The 20,591-nt window shown below is 42.0% G+C and overlaps 1 protein-coding gene and 2 long non-coding RNA genes across 3 annotated transcripts; all 3 read right to left on the reverse strand.

The window, feature by feature from the left end:
* Positions 1–3,039: 3,039 nt before the first annotated feature.
* LOC135529569 (TNF receptor-associated factor 6-like) lies at positions 3,040–6,299 on the reverse strand. The gene is made up of 5 exons (XM_064958239.1): positions 6,210–6,299; positions 5,084–5,397; positions 3,676–3,826; positions 3,406–3,564; positions 3,040–3,129 (listed from the first exon to the last, which is right to left on the reverse strand). Exons 2-5 carry the CDS (start codon positions 5,395–5,397, stop codon positions 3,040–3,042), a joined length of 714 nt encoding a protein of 237 aa, XP_064814311.1. The 5' UTR covers positions 6,210–6,299.
* A 9,767-nt stretch (positions 6,300–16,066) lies between these two features.
* On the reverse strand, positions 16,067–17,831 carry LOC135529572 (uncharacterized). Its single transcript, XR_010453727.1, has 3 exons — positions 17,706–17,831; positions 17,126–17,294; positions 16,067–16,948 (listed from the first exon to the last, which is right to left on the reverse strand). It is a non-coding gene; the product is annotated as an uncharacterized LOC135529572 (long non-coding RNA).
* Positions 17,832–18,362: 531 nt separating this feature from the next.
* Positions 18,363–19,297, reverse strand: LOC135529575 (uncharacterized). The gene is made up of 4 exons (XR_010453728.1): positions 19,263–19,297; positions 19,128–19,163; positions 18,750–18,809; positions 18,363–18,580 (listed from the first exon to the last, which is right to left on the reverse strand). It is a non-coding gene; the product is annotated as an uncharacterized LOC135529575 (long non-coding RNA).
* Between the last annotated feature and the right edge of the window lie 1,294 nt (positions 19,298–20,591).

Raw genomic sequence — 20,591 nt, forward strand, 5'->3', positions numbered from 1 at the left:
ATCATCTCATAGGTTTAGTAATCAGGGCTACTGCTCTACACCACCATCATCATCTCATAGGTTTAGTAATCAGGGCTACTGCTCTACACCACCATCATCATCTCATAGGTTTAGTAATCAGGACTACTGCTCTACACCACCATCATCATCTCATAGGTTTAGTAATCAGGACTACTGCTCTACACCACCATCATCATCATCTCATAGGTTTAGTAATCAGGACTACTGCTCTACACCATCATCATCATCATCATCTCATAGGTTTAGTAATCAGGACTCCTGCTCTACACCATCATCATCATCATCATCTCATAGGTTTAGTAATCAGGACTACTGCTCTACACCACCATCATCATCTCATAGGTTTAGTAATCAGGACTCCTGCTCTACACCACCACCATCATCATCATCTCATAGGTTTAGTAATCAGGGCTACTGCTCTACATCATCATCTCATAGGTTTAGTAATCAGGACTACTGCTCTACACCATCACCATCATCTCATGGTTTAGTAATCAGGACTACTGCTCTACACCACCATCATCTCATAGGTTTAGTAATCAGGACTACTGCTCTACACCACCACCATCATCATCTCATAGGTTTAGTAATCAGGGCTACTGCTCTACACCACCACCACCATCATCATCTCATAGGTTTAGTAATCAGGACTACTGCTCTACACCACCATCACCATCATCTTCATAGGTTTAGTATTCAGGACTACTGCTCTACACCACCATCATCATCTCATAGGTTTAGTAATCAGGGCTACTGCTCTACACCATCACCATCATCTCATAGGTTTAGTATTCAGGACTACTGCTCTACACCACCATCATCATCTCATAGGTTTAGTAATCAGGGCTACTGCTCTACACCACCATCATCTCATAGGTTTAGTAATCAGGACTACTGCTCTACACCACCATCATCATCTCATAGGTTTAGTAATCAGGACTACTGCTCTACACCACCATCATCATCTCATAGGTTTAGTAATCAGGACTACTGCTCTACACCATCATCATCATCATCTCATAGGTTTAGTAATCAGGGCTACTGCTCTACACCATCATCATCTCATAGGTTTAGTAATCAGGACTACTGCTCTACACCACCACCATCATCATCTCATAGGTTTAGTAATCAGGGCTACTGCTCTACACCATCATCATCTCATAGGTTTAGTAATCAGGACTCCTGCTCTACACCACCATCATCTCATAGGATAGGATAAGTAATCCTTCTCACCCCCCCTTAATGATTTAGATGCACTATTGTGAAGTGGCTGTTCCACTGGATGTCGGAAGGTGAATTCACCAATTTGTGGGTCGCTCTGGATAGGAGCGTCTGCTAAATGACTTAAATGTAAATGTAAATATGCACCATGGTCATTGCATTGCATTTGGGTCATTTGGCGGACGCTTCTCTTGTCCGGAGCGGCTTGCAGGTTGGTGGGTTCGCCTTCTGACATCCAGTGGAACAGTTATCTACATTGTGTCTGTAGTGTTAGTTATCTGCATTGTGTCCATAGTGTTAGTTATCTGCATTGTGTCCATAGTGTTAGTTATCTACATTGTGTCCATAGTGTTAGTTATCTACATTGTGTCCATAGTGTTAGTTATCTACATTGTGTCCATAGTGTTAGTTATCTACATTGTGTCCATAGTGTTAGTTATCTACATTGTGTCCATAGTGTTAGTTATCTACATTGTGTCTATAGTGTTAGTTATCTACATTGTGTCTATAGTGTTAGTTATCTACATTGTGTCCATAATGTTAGTTATCTACATTGTGTCCATAATGTTAGTTATCTACATTGTGTCTATAGTGTTAGTTATCTACATTGTGTCTATAGTGTTATCTACATTGTGTCCACGGTGTTGGTTGTCTGCATTGTGTCTATAGTGTTGGTTATCTGCATTGTGTCCATAGTGTTAGTTATCTGCATTGTGTCTATAGTGTTGGTTAACTGGCGGTGTGGACGCGTTGTGGATGGCTGGCACTGGACACAATGTGGATAACTAACAGTGTGGACACATTGTAGATATCTGCATTGTGTCTATAGTGTTAGTTATCTACAATGGATGTCATAAGGTGAATTCACCAATTTGTAAGTCGCTCTGGATAAGAGCGTCTGCCAAATGACTTAAATGTTAAATGTTAAATGTCATAGGTTTAGTAATCAGGACTACTGCTCTACACCATCATCATCATCTCATAGGTTTAGTTATCAGGGCTACTGCTCTACACCATCATCATCTCATAGGTTTAGTAATCAGGACTACTGCTCTACACCATCATCATCATCATCATCATCATCTCATAGGTTTAGTAATCAGGGCTACTGCTCTACACCACCACCATCATCTCATAGGTTTAGTAATCAGGACTACTGCTCTACACCATCACCATCTCATAGGTTTAGTAATCAGGGCTACTGCTCTACACCACCACCATCATCTCATAGGTTTAGTAATCAGGACTACTGCTCTACACCACCATCATCTCATAGGTTTAGTAATCAGGACTACTGCTCTACACCATCATCATCATCTCATAGGTTTAGTAATCAGGACTACTGCTCTACACCATCATCATCATCTCATAGGTTTAGTAATCAGGACATACATCATCTCTCAGGACACCACCATCATCATCTCATAGGTTTAGTAATCAGGACTACTGCTCTACACCACCATCATCATCTCATAGGTTTAGTAATCAGGGCTACTGCTCTACACCATCATCATCATCTCATAGGTTTAGTAATCAGGGCTACTGCTCTACACCATCATCATCATCTCATAGGTTTAGTAATCAGGACTACTGCTCTACACCATCATCATCATCATCTCATAGGTTTAGTAATCAGGACTACTGCTCTACACCATCATCATCATCTCATAGGTTTAGTAATCAGGGCTACTGCTCTACACCATCATCATCATCTCATAGGTTTAGTAATCAGGACTACTGCTCTACACCATCATCATCTCATAGGTTTAGTAATCAGCTAAATCTAAACAGCAGCCATCAGGTCTCCATCCCCACCTGGTCTCTGATGAGCTCCATACCGCAGTACTGACACACCACGTTGGCAAAGGGACACAGCGACTCATGAATCTGAGGACACAACAAAAACAATGTTCAAAAGGCTGTCACATGACCAGCTTCAGAAATAACAGACAGTCTGTCCACGTTTTTCAGTGAACATTAAAAGGGGAGCTCAAATGGAGAACGAACACAGTTTCTTACTGACTGAGTCTATGGTCACGTTTTCTTTGAAAGCGCTGTGCTGCTAGCTAAGCTAACTGAGGCGGTGCACCCGGTAGTCAATCCAATGAATCTTTATTTATTCAGGATAGTGCACTCAGCATGAATAAGTTGGTGATGCTTTACCTTGCTGTCCTCGTAAACAAAGCTCTCTACACAGTCGGGGCAGGACACAGGTCTCCGCTGGCAGTGTTGGCTTTGGTGCATCTCCAGCTGGCTCTTCCACACCGCGTCCTGGCACAGCGGACAAGGCACGGTGGCAAACTCACATTTCGTAACATGGCCCTGGCAAGGTGAGATGGCAGAGTGAGCTAATCATTTGGTTTCAACATGGCAACACGGTTGAGGTGATATGAACTAAGGTGTCAGCCATTGTCTGTGGAGACGGATGCCTACATCCAGGCGGCGAAGCTCCATTTTGTCAGTGCAGCCTACGTTGGTGCAGCGCACCGTTAGGGAGAGGATCTCCCGCTTGGCAAAGTTATCTGGGAACAGCTGGTCTTCCCGCAGTACCTCGTTATCCACTGGACACCTCTGCCCTGTATCACTGGGGGGAAGAACGAAAGAGAGAGCGAGATCAGTATGATGCTTGGGACCAGGGTTTCATTCATTAATCAACAGGAGAAACCATTTTAAAATGGAGGTAGGCCCTACTACCTGAACTTGTCCAATGAGAAGGCTCCTTTTTGAGATCACTTACAACCATTATCTTTTGAGGACTAATTCATTTGAAAAAAAAAAACTGTCCATGTATTCATCATCATCTTGTGAAAAGGGACACACAAATACGTGTCATTCAGCAAATTGAGAAAAGAAAATGAAAAACACAGAATAAAAAACATCACAACAGTGCTGCAATAACGACGGTGGCTTGGTACTGTAATTGTGGGGGAAGTGAAGGTCGTGACAGAGCAAATCATCCAGAATATGGCCAATCATTTATCCAGTAAGTCAGTAACCCAAGAGGCTGTCATTGCCCACCAAATCAGTGAATGATTGACAGTCATCGATAATCCCAACTGTTATGTCACGTGGCTGTTGTAATGCATAGCTGTATGATGTATAGAGATGTTCTGCAATTATAGAATCACCTGCATTGCCCATCTTATCTGGTGGCCGACAAAAATCATTATAGAGTTGAATATTTACAGGCACACGACTATGACCTCTCCAGGAGTCAAAGCAAAAACTTGAGTCGATCTCAGACTGGCGCAAAAACATTTCTGTCTCCAGCGCCACATGGAGATTTCGAAACTCTATGGAGGGCCACACAGATCTTTCCATGACCGATTTGATTGTCAAAATCGATACGAGGGCCAGAAAAAGGGAATTTATATGAATATTAGGTCTATTGTTATTTCTACATACTTTCTCTCGTTTTAGATGTTCCTGTGAGCTGCAGGGTTTTAAAAAACAAACAAATAAACCTCACGCGTCATCCCTATGACAGAAATGCAGCGTGGCGACAGATAACCATTGGCTAACCACGGCACATTGACATGGATGCTGTACTGCTGTAATAGTAAGGTTGATTCATGAAATAAATAAATGACCTTTAACCCCTGCGTCTCTCATTAGAGGAGCTGTGATTATAAAACGCCCCGTAGTTCAGTTCTCTGTCCTCAACAACTTTAAATGTTGACAATAAACATGCAGAGATAATTGTGGGTGCAGGGTAAAGAAATAAGCAAATATTGTTATTTAAATCCTGCAGGGTATTTTCCCAAAGCAGGATACAGAAAGTTCGATAACTAACATGTAAATGCATCATTATCCTGTAAGTATGGGTACCGGGGAGGCTTACCGGATGGACTTCTCGATGCAGCTGCGGCAGAAGCGATGGCCGCACGGCGTCTGCACGGCTGCCCTCAGGGCCATGAGGCAGATGGGGCACTCGTACTTGCTCTCCAGCGGAGGGTCGAACTCCACGTCGTAGCCTTGCAGTGGGGCGCCGCCCTGTAGGCTGGTGGGGGTACTCTCCGTGGGGCTCAGCGCAGAGTCACTGCTCTCTTTCTCCAGCATGGCCAGCGCACAGTTGGACAGCTGTGACGCGGCCGCCCCACCACAACACGCTCCATCATTCTCCAGGCTGCTCTTATCACTCTCAAAGCAGGACATCTACACAGGGCGGAGAAAAACGTGGAGAAAGAGATACGAACCATTACCCCTCCACAAGTAGTCACAGTGTTTTACTACACTGAAAAATATGCCTTCTGTTGAAATCACTGGGCTATGTTTCTCTCTCAGACGGTTGGAATGTGTGTCATCAGTTCCACTTGGACTCAACTGTCTCCTGAGCTCTGTTCTCAGATCAGCCCGAGATAAGAAACTTCATAATGACTGTACATGACTCAGGGGACCAAAGGTAAAGATATGCCACAAAGGAGACAACACCGAGCGAACATCCTCAATTCAGTGCCTTTTGCGTTAGCCAATTGACATGGTGGTTACAGTCTGAAACTACAGTAATTTACCTATATAGGGCTAGAAATTATCTTGCGAGCTTAAAAACCAGCAATCTGGGTTGCTAGCTTGTCAGGTCAGGGGCACAATAGGCGGGGGAATCTCAGTTCCTCATGCATTTCAAACAAAGTAGCTGGATATCTAATATTTCAGATAGTATGTCAATATCTGTAAACCACAAAACCTGTCTGATCTCGTGGTAACATAAGTGGTTAGCTGTTCAATATCCGAAGATCAAATATGAGAAGACAAGTTCAAAAGCAAGTAATAATCACAAATCATTGCACAAGTTAACGTTAGCTGGCTAGCGGTGTGGTAGCGATGATGCTGACACGGAACTTCGAAGTGCTTGCGATGACATTTCAACAAACTAACAAAACTAAACACTGTAATAAACACATGTATGCATGATTCGTGTATTAGTCCATGGTGTTGGAATATTTGACAATATGCGTGTTAATGCTTACCGTAGCCTTGAAAGTACATCAGTTTTCTTGACTAACTCTCCTTAGCTAATTAATTACTTCCTGCATTTTCGTCACCCTTCTTCTCTGCCTCATTGGTGGTTTATGCCGGGTGGCAAAGGAATAAGTAGGACATTACCGCCACTGACTGGACGGGGTGAAAATAAAAACAACGGTTCTAATTTTATTCAGAAACACATTCTACAGTTTTTATTTAATTAAATAAACACAATCGAGATGTAATTTAAACACTTTATACCGTTGTTTTTAATGACAAAAGGGTCATCAGAGCAACTTATACAAATACACACACATTCTTCCCCTAGGAACCTTTTTTCACCCCTACAGCAATCTCTTCCTTCACCACCACTTGGTTTCCAACGTCCTTATTATATCCTCCATCTTTTCAGTCCTTGTTTGAAAACATCCTTGTCTCCTAACCCCTCATGACCTCCAGGGCCACCCTGCAGCTCATGGCCACCCTACAGCTCACACAGGTGTGGGTGTAGTCCTCATCCCCAAGTTTCATCTCCTCATATCTCTTCAGCTCAGAGTCCTGAGTGACCAACATCCATTCCAAGCACTGACTGCACTGCGCACAGACTTCCTTTGTAGGTGGTTGGGCTTCTAGTATGACAAAGGTTCTTCCTTTAATCCCATTGTACTGCAATGCAAACAGAGTGATCAAAGCCCAAGTCAGTTTAAAAGCTAAAATAAATAAAATTGGCATATTTTTCAGTCTTTAATAATACCTATTCCTATGATATTTGATTCATTCATTCATTGGTGATTTTAGTTGTGACTTGTGAGTCTAAACACGGGCAGTCTCCAACTTACAGGCAGCTTTCTTGGTGAGGTGGAGACAGACTGAGTCCCTCCGCAGCGCAGCAGAGACAGGGGGATTTGTCTGGTGGTGGGGTGCTCTTTGCAGCAGAAGCTGAACACACTGGCAGCCAGGTAAACATCCCAACGATCAGGATGTTCTTTCACCAAATCTGACACCAACCTGTCCAGGTATATGATAAAACGTGTGAAACAAAACACATGCATATTATAACAAGTCAGCTGGGATAGCGTGTCATGTGTTTGGATTCAGAAAACTGACAAAAGATTATTGCAATTATTACACAGTTCTATTTTGCGCTTCTTGAAAAATTATTTAAAAGTTAAGCAATGTCTGGGTTGCAATACACTGGTAACAGCACGTGTTTCCGTTGGCGACTTCAATATTCTACAGTAAATTCTTCCAACTTGCGACTGACTCACTGAACTGTCTTGCAATGATAGAAGGCAATCAACCTGCCACATAGTGCTCTATCCACGCTGCCTCTTCCCTGTCAGGAGACTGAAACGATTTGGCATGGGTCATCAGATCGGCACCGGAGCGCCAAGTCAAGGTCCAAAAGGCTTCTTAACAGATTCTACCCCCAAGCCATAAGACTCCTGACCAGCTAATCAAAGGGCTACCCAGACCCCTCTTTTACGCTGCTGCTACTCTCTGTTTATAATCTATGCATAGTCACTTTAACGCTACCTACATGTACATATTACCTCAGCTAACCGGTGCCTCCGCACATTGACTCTGTACAGGGACCCCCCTGTATATAGTCTCCACATTGACTCTATACAGGTACCCCCCTGTATATAGTCTCCACATTGACTCTGTACAGGTACCCCCCTGAATATAGTCTCCACATTGACTCTGTACAGGTACCCCCCTGTATATAGTCTCCACATTGACTCTGTACAGGTACCCCCCTGAATATAGTCTCCACATTGACTCTGTACAGGTACCCCCCTGTATATAGTCTCCACATTGACTCTGTACAGGGACCCCCTGTATATAGTCTCCACATTGACTCTGTACTGGTACCCCGCTGTATATAGTCTCCACATTGACTCTGTACAGGTACCCCCCTGTATATAGTCTCCACATTGACTCAGTACCGGTACCCCCTGTATATAATCTAGCTATTGTTATTTTACTGCTGCTATTTAATTATTATTATTTATTTTTAAATTTAACTTATCTTTTACTTAACACTTATCTTTATTAGGTAAGCATTTCACTGTAAGGTCGACACCTGTTGTATTCAGCACGTGACAAATCAAATTTGATTTGACTTGACAAGCAACATACTATCCATAAACTTTTAGAATCAGGTGGCTGTGTAGCAAGGTACATTGGAGGACAAACCGGTCTACAAGAGACTTTGTTACTGGATCCAGTGACACGCCCAGAGGACGGTAGAATATGACTTGGCCTGTCAGTTTCTTCAGATCACCCAAAGCCGAGTTGGTCTGTAAAATAAAAAAATAGGAGGGGTACTTAATATTCATGAGATCATTTTGTGCAACATACCCAACCAATACAAGTGATTTTGTTTTCAGGTGGTGGTACAGTAACGCTAGCATAAATACATGCTGCACATACCGTATAAGAAACGACACAATACCATCTCTATAAACTAACCACAGTCTCTCTTACCTCTACAGTCTGCATTACACCCAAACAACACAGGATTCCAACAGGGAAGCCGAAGCGAGAGATGAGGTCAGAGATGATTTTGGCAATCTCTTTACTGTTGTTGGTCTTCATGGGGTAGGCTTCCATCCATTTGGAGTAGTAGTCCATTACAGTTAGTACAAACTTGTGTCCAATTTGGGTCTCTGGAAATGGCCCCTTCACTTCCATTGTCAGCCATTCCCATTTCTCCTTGATCTGGTTCAAATATCATAAAATGTAAGATATAAAAATAATACAAAATCTAATAACCTTGTTCAAATCAAATTGTATTAGTCACATGAGCCAAATACAACAGGTGTAATAGACCTTATGGTGAAATGCTTACTTACAAGCCCTTAACCAACAATGCAGTTTAAAAAAATGAAGAATTAATACAATTTTTTTAAACCAGTAATCAAAGAGCAGAGGTAAAATAACAATAGCAAGACTATATACAGCGGGGTACCAGTACAGAGTCAATGTGGAGACTATATACAGCAGGGTACCAGTACAGAGTCAATGTGGAGACTATATACAGGTTAGTACCAGTACAGAGTCAATGTGGAGGCTATATACAGGGGGGTACCTGTACAGAGTCAATGTGGAGACTATATACAGGGGAGTACCAGTACAGAGTCAATGTGGAGGCTATATACAGCGGGGTACCAGTACAGAGTCAATGTGGAGACTATATACAGGGGGTACCAGTACAGAGTCAATGTGGAGACTATATACAGTGGGGTACCAGTACAGAGTCAATGTGGAGACTATATACAGTCCAGGGGTGTCCTCGGATGGGGCCACAGTGTCTCCTGACCCTCCTGTCTCAGCCTCCAGTATTTATGCTGCAGTAGTTTATGTGTCGGGGGCTGGGGTCAGTTTGTTATATCTGGAGTACTTCGCCTGTCCAATTCGGTGTCCTGTGTGAATCTAAGTGTGCGTTCTCTAATTCTCTCATTCTCTCTCTCGGAGGACCTGAGCCCTAGGACCATGCCCCAGGACTACCTGATATGATGACTCCTTGCTGTCCCCAGTCCACCTGGCCGTGCTGCTGCTCCAGTTTCAACTGTCCTACCTAATTATTATTTGACCATGCTGGTCATTTATGAACATTTGAACATCTTGGCCATGTTCTGTTATAATCTCCACCCGGCACAGCCAGAAGAGGACTGGCCACCCCACATATGCTCTCTCTAATTCTCTTTCTTTCTCTCTCTCGGAGGACCTGAGCCCTAGGACCATGCCCCAGGACTACCTGACATGATGACTCCTTGCTGTCCCCAGTCCACCTGGCCGTGCTGCTGCTCCAGTTTCAACTGTTCTGCCTTATTATTATTCGACCATGCTGGTCATTTATGAACATTTGAACATCTTGGCCATGTTCTGATATAATCTCTACCCGGCACAGCCGGAAGAGGACTGGCCACCCCACATAGCCTGGTTCCTCTCTAGGTTTCTTCCTAGGTTTTGGCCTTTCTAGGGAGTTTTTCCTAACCACCGTGCTTCTACACCTGCATTGCTTGCTGTTTGGGGTTTTAGGCTGGGTTTCTGAACAGCACTTTGAGATATCAGCTGATGTACGAAGGGCTATATAAATAAATTTGATTTGATTTGATTTGAGATACAGCAGGGTACCAGTACAGAGTCAATGTGGAGACTATATACAGCAGGGTACCAGTACAGAGTCAATGTGGAGACTATATACAGCAGGGTACCAGTACAGAGTCAATGTGGAGACTATATACAGGGGGTACCAGTACAGAGTCAATATGGAGACTATATACAGCGGGGTACCAGTACAGAGTCAATGTGGAGACTATATACAGCGAAGTACCAGTACAGAGTCAATTTGGAGACTATATACAGGGGGTACCAGTACAGAGTCAATGTGGAGACTATACACAGTGAAGTACCAGTACAGAGTCAATGTGGAGACTATATACAGCGGGGTACCAGTACAGAGTCAATGTGGAGACTATATACAGCGAAGTACCAGTACAGAGTCAATGTGGAGACTATATACAGCGGGGTACCAGTACAGAGTCAATGTGGAGACTATATACAGCGGGGTACCAGTACAGAGTCAATGTGGAGACTATATACAGCGGGGTACCAGTACAGAGTCAATGTGGAGACTATATACAGCGGGGTACCAGTACAGAGTCAATGTGGAGACTATATACAGCGGGGTACCAGTACAGAGTCAATGTGGAGACTATATACAGCGAAGTACCAGTACAGAGTCAATTTGGAGACTATATACAGGGGGTACCAGTACAGAGTCAATGTGGAGACTATACACAGCGAAGTACCAGTACAGAGTCAATGTGGAGACTATATACAGCGGGGTACCAGTACAGAGTCAATGTGGAGACTATATACAGCGAAGTACCAGTACAGAGTCAATGTGGAGACTATATACAGCGGGGTACCAGTACAGAGTCAATGTGGAGACTATATACAGCGAAGTACCAGTACAGAGTCAATGTGGAGACTATATACAGCGAAGTACCAGTACAGAGTCAATGTGGAGACTATATACAGCGAAGTACCAGTACAGAGTCAATGTGGAGACTATATACAGCGAAGAATTTGTTCTTAACTGACTTGCCTAGTAAAATAAAATAAAAAAATAAAATAAAAAAGCCCGTACACACTGTATACACACAACTAGCTGTATATGAGTTTGAATGTAGCCCTCGTTTGAGCCAATCAGGATTGTTTGGTTGCAAGATTGGCACGATCGATTCTGATTGGCCCAATCAGCCTCATAAGAGCTACCACTTACTTCATTTGGTTTATCTTTCACAGCCCAGTCAATACTCTGCAAAAAAAAGGATACATAAAATATCACCAGAAATGTAAAATCTCCAGATAAGAGCAGACCTGTGTCAAATACTCAAACAGAGGTGCGCTTCATTTAGCTTACCTGGCAGGCTGGAAAGACAGTGTTCCATTGGTTATTGTACCTGGGCGAGCTAAATCAAGCACACCTCAAGTTTTTTAACATGACATGTATTTGAAGATTCAAGGTCTGGATGTGTGATATGTACTTTGTACCTGTGGTATACAGTAGTCATCATGGAAACGACTAGGGTGCCATATACTGTGGTTTAAGTAACTGGGAGTCTTCTTCAACCGTGTTGACTCTGCAGAGCTAATGTTTCATTACAAGAAGAATCAAGAGAGGGAAATAATGAATTGCTTAATTTCTTCACAACATTGACTCATAACCTATAACTCCTACAAACTGTATTGGTTTTGAGTACCACTTTGGCTCAGCTTGTATTGATGACACATCCTCAGGAACACGATCCTCAGGAAACTGAAATCACAAGTAGAGGTTAATACATTTCCTTTGTGAAAGATTGAGGATAAAGTGTGCATCCTAGCCATATCAAAAACAATACAAATGGAAAACTAGTAGGACTAGTTGTTTTTTCTCACCAAGGTTACTCTTTTCCTCGTTCCAGCTGTTTTCTAAAACAATAAGAACTCAACAATAAAAACACACTGCTCAACAGTTCAAACCAACAAAGCCAAAGCATGATTCAAGATGTTATCATGTGCATCAAAATAATAACCATTTTGAAAAAGACCCAGTCAAAAACTTTCAACAGAAAAATACACCTGCATCGATTCACAAATTACCTTTTTTTGGAACTGACTAGGAAAGGAAAATATAGTTGGAATGGCATCATTACGCAAACGAATACCACGCCCAGCTGACGGTGTTATCAGGTACTTCTCCTCGAAATGCTCGGAACACAGTCTGGAGCTTTTGGTTGGCTTCCAGTCTCGTCTGATGGATCCACTTTTTTAGTCTTTTGGCGTCGCTCAGTGGAAATCTGATGGCATGAGACAAAGTCAAAAAGAAATAAGGAAAAAGTAACAACTTCACAATTTCACAGTGCTCCCGAGTAGCGCAGTGTTTTAAAGCACTGCATCTCAGTACCAATGGCGTCACTACAAACCCGGGTTTGACTCCAGGCTGTATCAGAAGCAGCCGTAATTGGGAGTCCCATTGGGCGTCACACAATTGGCCCAGCGTCGTCAGGTTAGGGTTTGGCTGTCATTGTAAATAAGACTGACTTGCCTAGTTAAATAACAGTTAATTCAAATAAAAGAGCTTATAATGATCAACAGAGATGAGAGGAACAATGCAGCTGTTTTTATCTCAATACCAAAATCATTTCTGGGTAACAATTAAGTATCTTAATTCAAATAAAATGGTCAAAAATAAACTAAAATAAATCCTTAGCAAAGAGCAATTTCTCAAGCAAGAATTTAACAAGGACTGTCTGGGAGGGGACTGAGTGGGGAGGAGACTGAGTGGGGAGGAGACTGAGTGGGGAGGGTGAAAACTGAAAAATAGGTTTGGATTCTCTTTCTTATTGGTCTATCAACTAATTTAGTGCCTGGTGACGTCACCAGGCAGGCCAAAACTCCATCCCACCAAAACATTCCAGGCAGTCTTTTTAAACAGCTCTTACACAAAAAGGTTAATATCACAATTTTCACAATATAATTCCAAAATCAGAGTTTGAATATATATATATAACACAGGAAATCACGTCTGTGATAGTGCTGGACCTTTAAAGCTAATTCAGAGAAAACAGGTGTCCTTGACACTTGTTTTGGTATACAGTTTAGGGATGGGACTATAGGGAGATGTAATCCCGTAGTGCTCTAGATGCAAGGGGTGACAGTCCAGGACTCCCTAAAAACATGCCACTTTGATACATGGGACTTTTCGTAGCAGGTTTGGAAAGCATTCTCCTAACTTGGTACATTAATTATCCTAATATGCAACAAAAACAAAAATCATAGCTGTATGGAAGTGGCATGTTTTTAGGTCATCTCATGACAGTCCATGACATCAAACATGCTGTTTTACAACTACAACCACCGTTTCTCTAGTTAGTACATCTACTGGTAGGACCCTCTCCGTTTCGTTCCGTTTAAGAATGTTTTGCAAAGGAAGCCGTTTACTCCACACCGGAAACGGGTTGCAAAGGAAGCCGTTTACTCCACACCGGAAACGGGTTGCAAAGGAAGCCGTTTACTCCACACGGGAAACGGTTTGCAAAGGAAGCCGTTTACTCCACACGGGAAACGGTTTGCAAAGGAAACCGTTTACTCCACACGGGAAACGGTTTGCAAAGGAAGCCGTTTACTCCACACCGGAAACGGGTTGCAAAGTAAAAATAGTTTATATTGGTCAAATTCAGGTGGTCCCTCCCCGTTTCGTTTGCATATGTTTGGTTCCTAGTGAATCCACCCCACGACGGGTTGAAACATATTTTGAAGCCATGTGTTGTTTGTTTACATCATTGTTATGTAAAACAATGGAGTAATAAAACCTTATATTTTGGGTATGATATAGAAAAACAGTTATGGCTCGCCTAAATATCGACAATAGCCGAATTTTAAAAAATCATTGCATTGGACATATTCCCAGATCCCTTCACAACAGCAGGACTTGTTTGTTTAGCTTTAAGACAAAAACAAATGTAGTAATAACGTTAGCTAGCTAACTCGTTTGTTATGATACATTATAATACGACATGATCTATAACATCGAAATGACCCTAAATCTCTCAGCTAGCCTCACGTTAGCTGCTAACTAACTTGTTGGCTAACTAGTTGCTCACATTACGTTGTTAGCCAATATCGTGTTGTTAGTCAAATGCTGCAAGCCTTACCTGTGAAGCCTAACTTTTTTAGCACGCAACTGATTATTTTTATCATATCTATCATGTCCTCTATTCTTACAGCTGTAAGCTGAACATGACATTTCTGATTTACAAATTGTTGATATTTTCCTTCTTCGTGTGAATTTCCGGCAGACTTAGACGTTGTGTTATGTATTGCTGTCTTTCGAAGGTCTGGGGGGCGTATTGCACATTTGGTCACCCAAAAATAAAAGGGAAAGGTGGAATGGGAAAATCTTAAATTGCACCAGGTCGAAACTCTGCATCAAAGCTCAACAAGACAGACGGGGCTTGATGTTTTTTTTCTTCCTCATTAGTGGTTTTATGACTTGTGGCAAATGAAACGGTTGTGCAACACCGCCACCAACTGGACAGGGTGGAAAAAAGGAAAATAACACCATGTAAAATACCAAGTATGGGAAGCTGCAGCCCAATATGGTGACTAGGGTATGAGCGAGTGGTTGTGTCGAAATGCAGAGGAGCAGTTTTAAAGCCAAAATCCTGCAAATCTACAGATTTTATCATAGGGGGACCTCCAGATAGCATATGATAGCAAAATGTGTAGATTTGCAGGAAATTAGCTTTAAAACTGCAAATTTTATCTCAGCCTCATGGAAAAATAGGAACAAGAGAATGGAATGAGCTATAAAAACAGCACATTGTTTTCTCTACCCCATGGCAACAAGTGTAGAATTGCTGGAAATTAGCTTTAAAACTGCAACATTTTCTCTTGGCCTCATGTCAAAATCTGTAATATAGAATTATAAAACTGCAAATGTTTCCCTCTGCAACATGGCAAAATGTGTTAAAATGGCACATGGAGTAATGAATAGGATTCTGTGTTTAAACTATCTTTAACGTATGTTATTTAGCCGACACTTTTATATACTTCTTTAAATCAGCATTTCCTCATCTCCATCGTAATCGCTCCTCTTTCACACCAGCTGCCGAATTAACCCTGATTCAGATGACCAGTCGACCCATGCTAGAATACGGAGACGTAATTTATAGATCGGCAGGTAAGGGTGCTCTCGAGCGGCTAGATGTGCTTTACAATTCAGCCATCAGATTTGCCACCAATGCTTCTTATAGGACACATCACTACACTCTATACTCCTCTGTAAACTGGTCATTTATGTATACTCGTCGCAAGACACTGGTTTATGCTTATTTATAAAACTCTCATAGGCCTCACTACCCCCTATCTGAGATATCTACTGCAGCCCTCATCCTCCACATACAACACCCGTTCTGCCAGTCACATTCTGTTAAAGGTTCCCAAAGCACACACATCCCTGGGTCGCTCCTCTTTTCAGTTCGCTGCAGCTAGCGACTGGAACGAGCTGGACAGAGCACTCAAACTGGACAGCACTCAAACTGGACAGTTTTATCTCCATCTCTTCATTCAATGACTCAATCATTGACACTCTTACTGACAGTTGTGGCTGCTTCGCATGATGTATTTTTGTCTCTACCTTCTTGCCCTTTGTGCTGCTGTCTGTGCCCAATAGTGTTTTGATACGATAATTATGTTCTCCAGGTACATCACCCAATTTAATTATATAACTCAGTCTGTGAACCAGAATGTGTAAGATCCTGGTCGAATGAAACAGACGGAGCCCAGCTAAATGGCCAAAAGGTTTATTCACGGGAACGTTCTGAAGTCAAGAATACAAATCAATTAATTTTATACTGACTTCTCACGCCCACATTCACACAACCATACGCACACACATTCACACAAACAGACGCACACAATGTCCTGCTACGCACACATTGGCTCACTGCCCAGCCGACAGAGATTAGGGAGACCTTGACCTCCCCGTTCTCTCCCAAATCTCTGGTCAGGTCGGCGCCGAATTTTGCTCAGACAGTCTGTCTTTAAAATACCATAAAAACATACATTAGCTATATTGTTTTACCCTAATTCTGACTAGAATTACACTTATTGATTATAATTTTATACATTCTAATCAATTCCATACAATTATATGATGTCTGCCCAAATGCATTATTAAACAACAATCCACTGTTTGAGCACACACAACTTGAAAACAACACTATCTGTTTTTATTTCATTCCAAAAACGTTTATGACTGAGAAATGTATAAGTATATACACATTATAAACTCTTATTGTTCAAACTTCTTCCCCTAGGAACCTTTTTTCACCCCTACATCAATCTCTTCCTTCACCACCACTTGTTTTCCAACGTCCTTATTATATCCTCCATCTTTTCAGTCCTTGTTTGAAAAGCTTTCTCATTTACATCCAGTTCTTCATGTCCTTGTCTCCTAACCCCTCATGACCTCCAGGGCCACCCTGCAGCTCATGGCCACTCTGCAGCTCACACAGGTGTGGGTGTAGTCCTCCTCCCCAAGTTTCATCTCCTCATATCTCTTCAGCTCTGAGTCCTGGCTGACCGTGCTCCATTGACTGCACTGATTGCACTCCACACGGACTTCCCTTTGAGGTGGCTGGGCATCTAGTATGACAAAGGTCCTTCCTTTTATCCCATTATCCTTCAATGCAAACAGGTTGGTCAAAGCACAAGTCAGTATAAACGCTCAACTAAAATATGATATAATTCAAACCTATTTCTATGTGCATTTTCTTCATTCATTCAATGGGAATCAATAATATGAGTATGTTTTGTTGTAGAAGTGGGACAGTCTAAACATGGGCAGTCTCCAACTTACAGGCAGCTTTCTTGGTGAGGTGGAGACAGACTGAGTCCCTCCGCAGCGCAGCAGAGACAGGGGGATTTGTCTGGTGGTGGGGTGCTCTTTGCAGCAGAAGCTGAACACACTGGCAGCCAGGTAAACATCCCAACGATCAGGATGTTCTTTCACCAAATCTGACACCAACCTGTCCAGGTATATGATGAAAAATGTATTAAAACAAAACACATGCATATTATAACGGGGCGGCAGGGTAGCCTCGTGGTTAGAGCGTTGGACTTGTAACCGAAAGGTTGCAAGTTCATATCCCCGAGCTGACAAGGTACAAATCTGTCGTTCTGCCCCTGAACAGGCAGTTAACCCACTGTTCCTAGGCTGTCATTGAAAATAAGAATTTGTTTTTAACTGACTTGCCTAGTTAAAATAAAAATTAAATAACAAGTCAGCAAGTCAGTTGGGCTAGCATGACATGTGTTCGGATTCAGTAAACTGCCAAAAGATTATTGCAATCATCCCAATTATATTAAGTAGACTATTATCCATAGTATAAGCTTTTAGAATCAGGTGGCTGTGTAGCAAGGTACATTGGAGGACAAACCGGTCTACAAGGGACTTTGTTACTGGATCCAGTGACACTCCCAGAGGACGGTAGAATATGAGTTGGCATGTCAGTTTCTTCAGATCACCCAAAGCCAAGTTGATCTGTAAAATTTAAAAATAGAAGGGGAACTTAACAGGGTTTGAACCAGTTCAGGGAACTGGACCAGAACACAATAACATTTTTGGAGGAACAGAATCAGAACAGGGAACAAAAGTTGTTCCGGAACAGAACCGTTGTTTGAAAACCATGGGTACCGGTTAATAAAGTAATTTTACTTTCCAGGCCCACAAAAAATTGCTACAAAGCGCCTATGCAAAGCCCTCACTCTGTCACTCAGAAACGTATTCCAGTGCCTGCCTGCTCAACATCAAATCAAACTTGATTGTCACATATGCTGAATACAACAGGTGTAGTAGACCTTACAGTGAAACTTTATTTTGCTGGTCAGAATAGTAGAATGGAACTACACAAATTATGGTTTTGTTCAGAGCGAAACAATTGGAAAATAATTTTGGTTCCACCCCCGGTACTTAATATTCATGAGATAACTTAGTGCAAAACTTAATTTCCCCCCAAAACATTTTTATTTGGGGCAGTACAGTAACACTTACATCCATACATGCATGCATGCATCTCTTACCTCTAAAATGTGCTCGAGTCAAACAAGACAGGATTCCAACAGGGAAGCCAAAGCGAGAGATGAGGTCAGAGATTATTTTGGCAATCTCTTTACTGTTGTTGGTCTTCATGGGGTAGGCTTCCATCCATTTGGAGTAGTAGTCCATTACAGTTAGTACAAACTTGTGTCTACTTTTGGTCTCTGGAAATGGTCCCTTCACATCCATTGTCAGCCAATCCCATTTCTCCTTGATCTGGTTCAGATAAAGTCATTTGCAGTTATAATGTGTAGTTATATGCACATCAATTAACATGAGGTAATGGGCTGGGGAATACACACGACAGTAACCCTTTAAGTTGACATGGGTCAAAATAATCTTGTTGCCCGCTGTCCAGAATACAATGGTCTGTCAGAAACCTTACCTTGATTGCGTGCTTGGGGATAAAGATCAGACCTTGCTTTTCTAAAGTTGCAGATGGGATCTGAAATTGTCAGGAGTTCAGTTATTAAAGCACGTGCATGGAAAGGTTTATGGTTATAGAAGACCTTTATAGGATGCTGTAATCATACACGCAACTGGCCCTCGAGGTCTGGGCCTCATCAACATCGTTTTGGTTGGGAGTAACAGTGACACTACTTTTCAACAAGCACCTCCCTGGGATTTTTGAGCAGGTACTGCGCATTAAGCTGTTTGGATGGAAACATTTGGAATATTTGGCAAATGATACATACATGGTTGTTCTGTAAGGAATGATGAGGAGCTCAATCAGCTTCATAATGAGGGCTAACTCACAACTTACTTCTTTAGGCATGTCTTTTACAGCCCAGTCAATACTCTGAAAAACAAATACATACTAAATAAATAAACATGAATTAAATATTTGTTTAAAAAAAATCTTTAAAAAATCTAGATAAGAGTGATATGTACTTTGTACCTGTGGAACACAGTAGTCGTCATGGAAACGACTTGGGTGCCATATACTGTGGTTTAAGTAGGTGGGTGGAGACTTCTCCCGTTGTGTCGACTCTCGGGAACAGGATCCTCTGGAAACTGAAATCACCAGTAGAGGCAATCAAAAAGGGAAATACATATGTGGCAGATCCTTTAGTGTAAACAGCAACACCAATGGAAAACTGGTAGTACAGTTTACATATCCTTTAGTGTAAACAGCAACACCAATGGAAAACTGGTAGTACAGTTTACATATCCTTTAGTGTAAACAGCAACACCAATGGAAAACGGGTAGTACAGTTTACATATCCTTTAGTGTAAACAGCAACACCAATGGAAAACTGGTAGTACAGTTTACATATCCTTTAGTGTAAACAGCAACACCAATGGAAAACTGGTATTACATTTGACATATCCTTTAGTGTAAACAGCAACACCAATGGAAAACTGGTAGTACATTTGACATATCCTTTAGTGTAAACAGCAACACCAATGGAAAACGGGTAGTACAGTTTACATATCCTTTAGTGTAAACAGCAACACCAATGGAAAACGGGTAGTACAGTTTACATATCCTTTAGTGTAAACAGCAACACCAATCGAAAACTGGTAGTACATTTGACATATCCTTTAGTGTAAACAGCAACACCAATGGAAAACTGGTAGTACATTTGATATATCCTTTAGTGTAAACAGCAACACCAATGGAAAACTGGTAGTACAGTTTACATATCCTTTAGTGTAAACAGCAACACCAATGGAAAACTGGTAGTACAGTTTACATATCCTTTAGTGTAAACAGCAACACCAATCGAACCCGTCCTTGGACACTGTGCTATCTAACCTCCAAACGAGCTTCAATGCCATACAACACTCCTTCCGTGGCCTTCAACTGCTCTTAAACGCTAGTAAAACCAAATGCATGCTTTTCAACCGTTCACTGCCAGCACCCGCACGCCCGACTAGCATCACCACTCTGGATGGTTCCGACCTAGAATATGTGGACATCTATAAGTACCTAGGTGTCTGGCTAGACTGTAAACTCTCCTTCCAGACTCATATCAAACATCTCCAATCTAAAATCAAATCTAGAGTCGGCTTTCTATTCCGCAACAAAGCCTCCTTCACTCACGCCGCCAAACTTACCCTAGTAAAACTGACTATCCTACCGATCCTCGACTTCGGCGATGTCATCTACAAAATAGCTTCCAACACTCTACTCAGCAAACTGGATGCAGTTTATCACAGTGTCATCCGTTTTGTTACTAAAGCACCTTATACCACCCACCACTGCGACCTGTATACTCTAGTC

The sequence above is a fragment of the Oncorhynchus masou genome, unplaced genomic scaffold, assembly GCF_036934945.1.
Source record: "Oncorhynchus masou masou isolate Uvic2021 unplaced genomic scaffold, UVic_Omas_1.1 unplaced_scaffold_1186, whole genome shotgun sequence".
Classification (NCBI taxonomy): domain Eukaryota; kingdom Metazoa; phylum Chordata; class Actinopteri; order Salmoniformes; family Salmonidae; genus Oncorhynchus; species Oncorhynchus masou.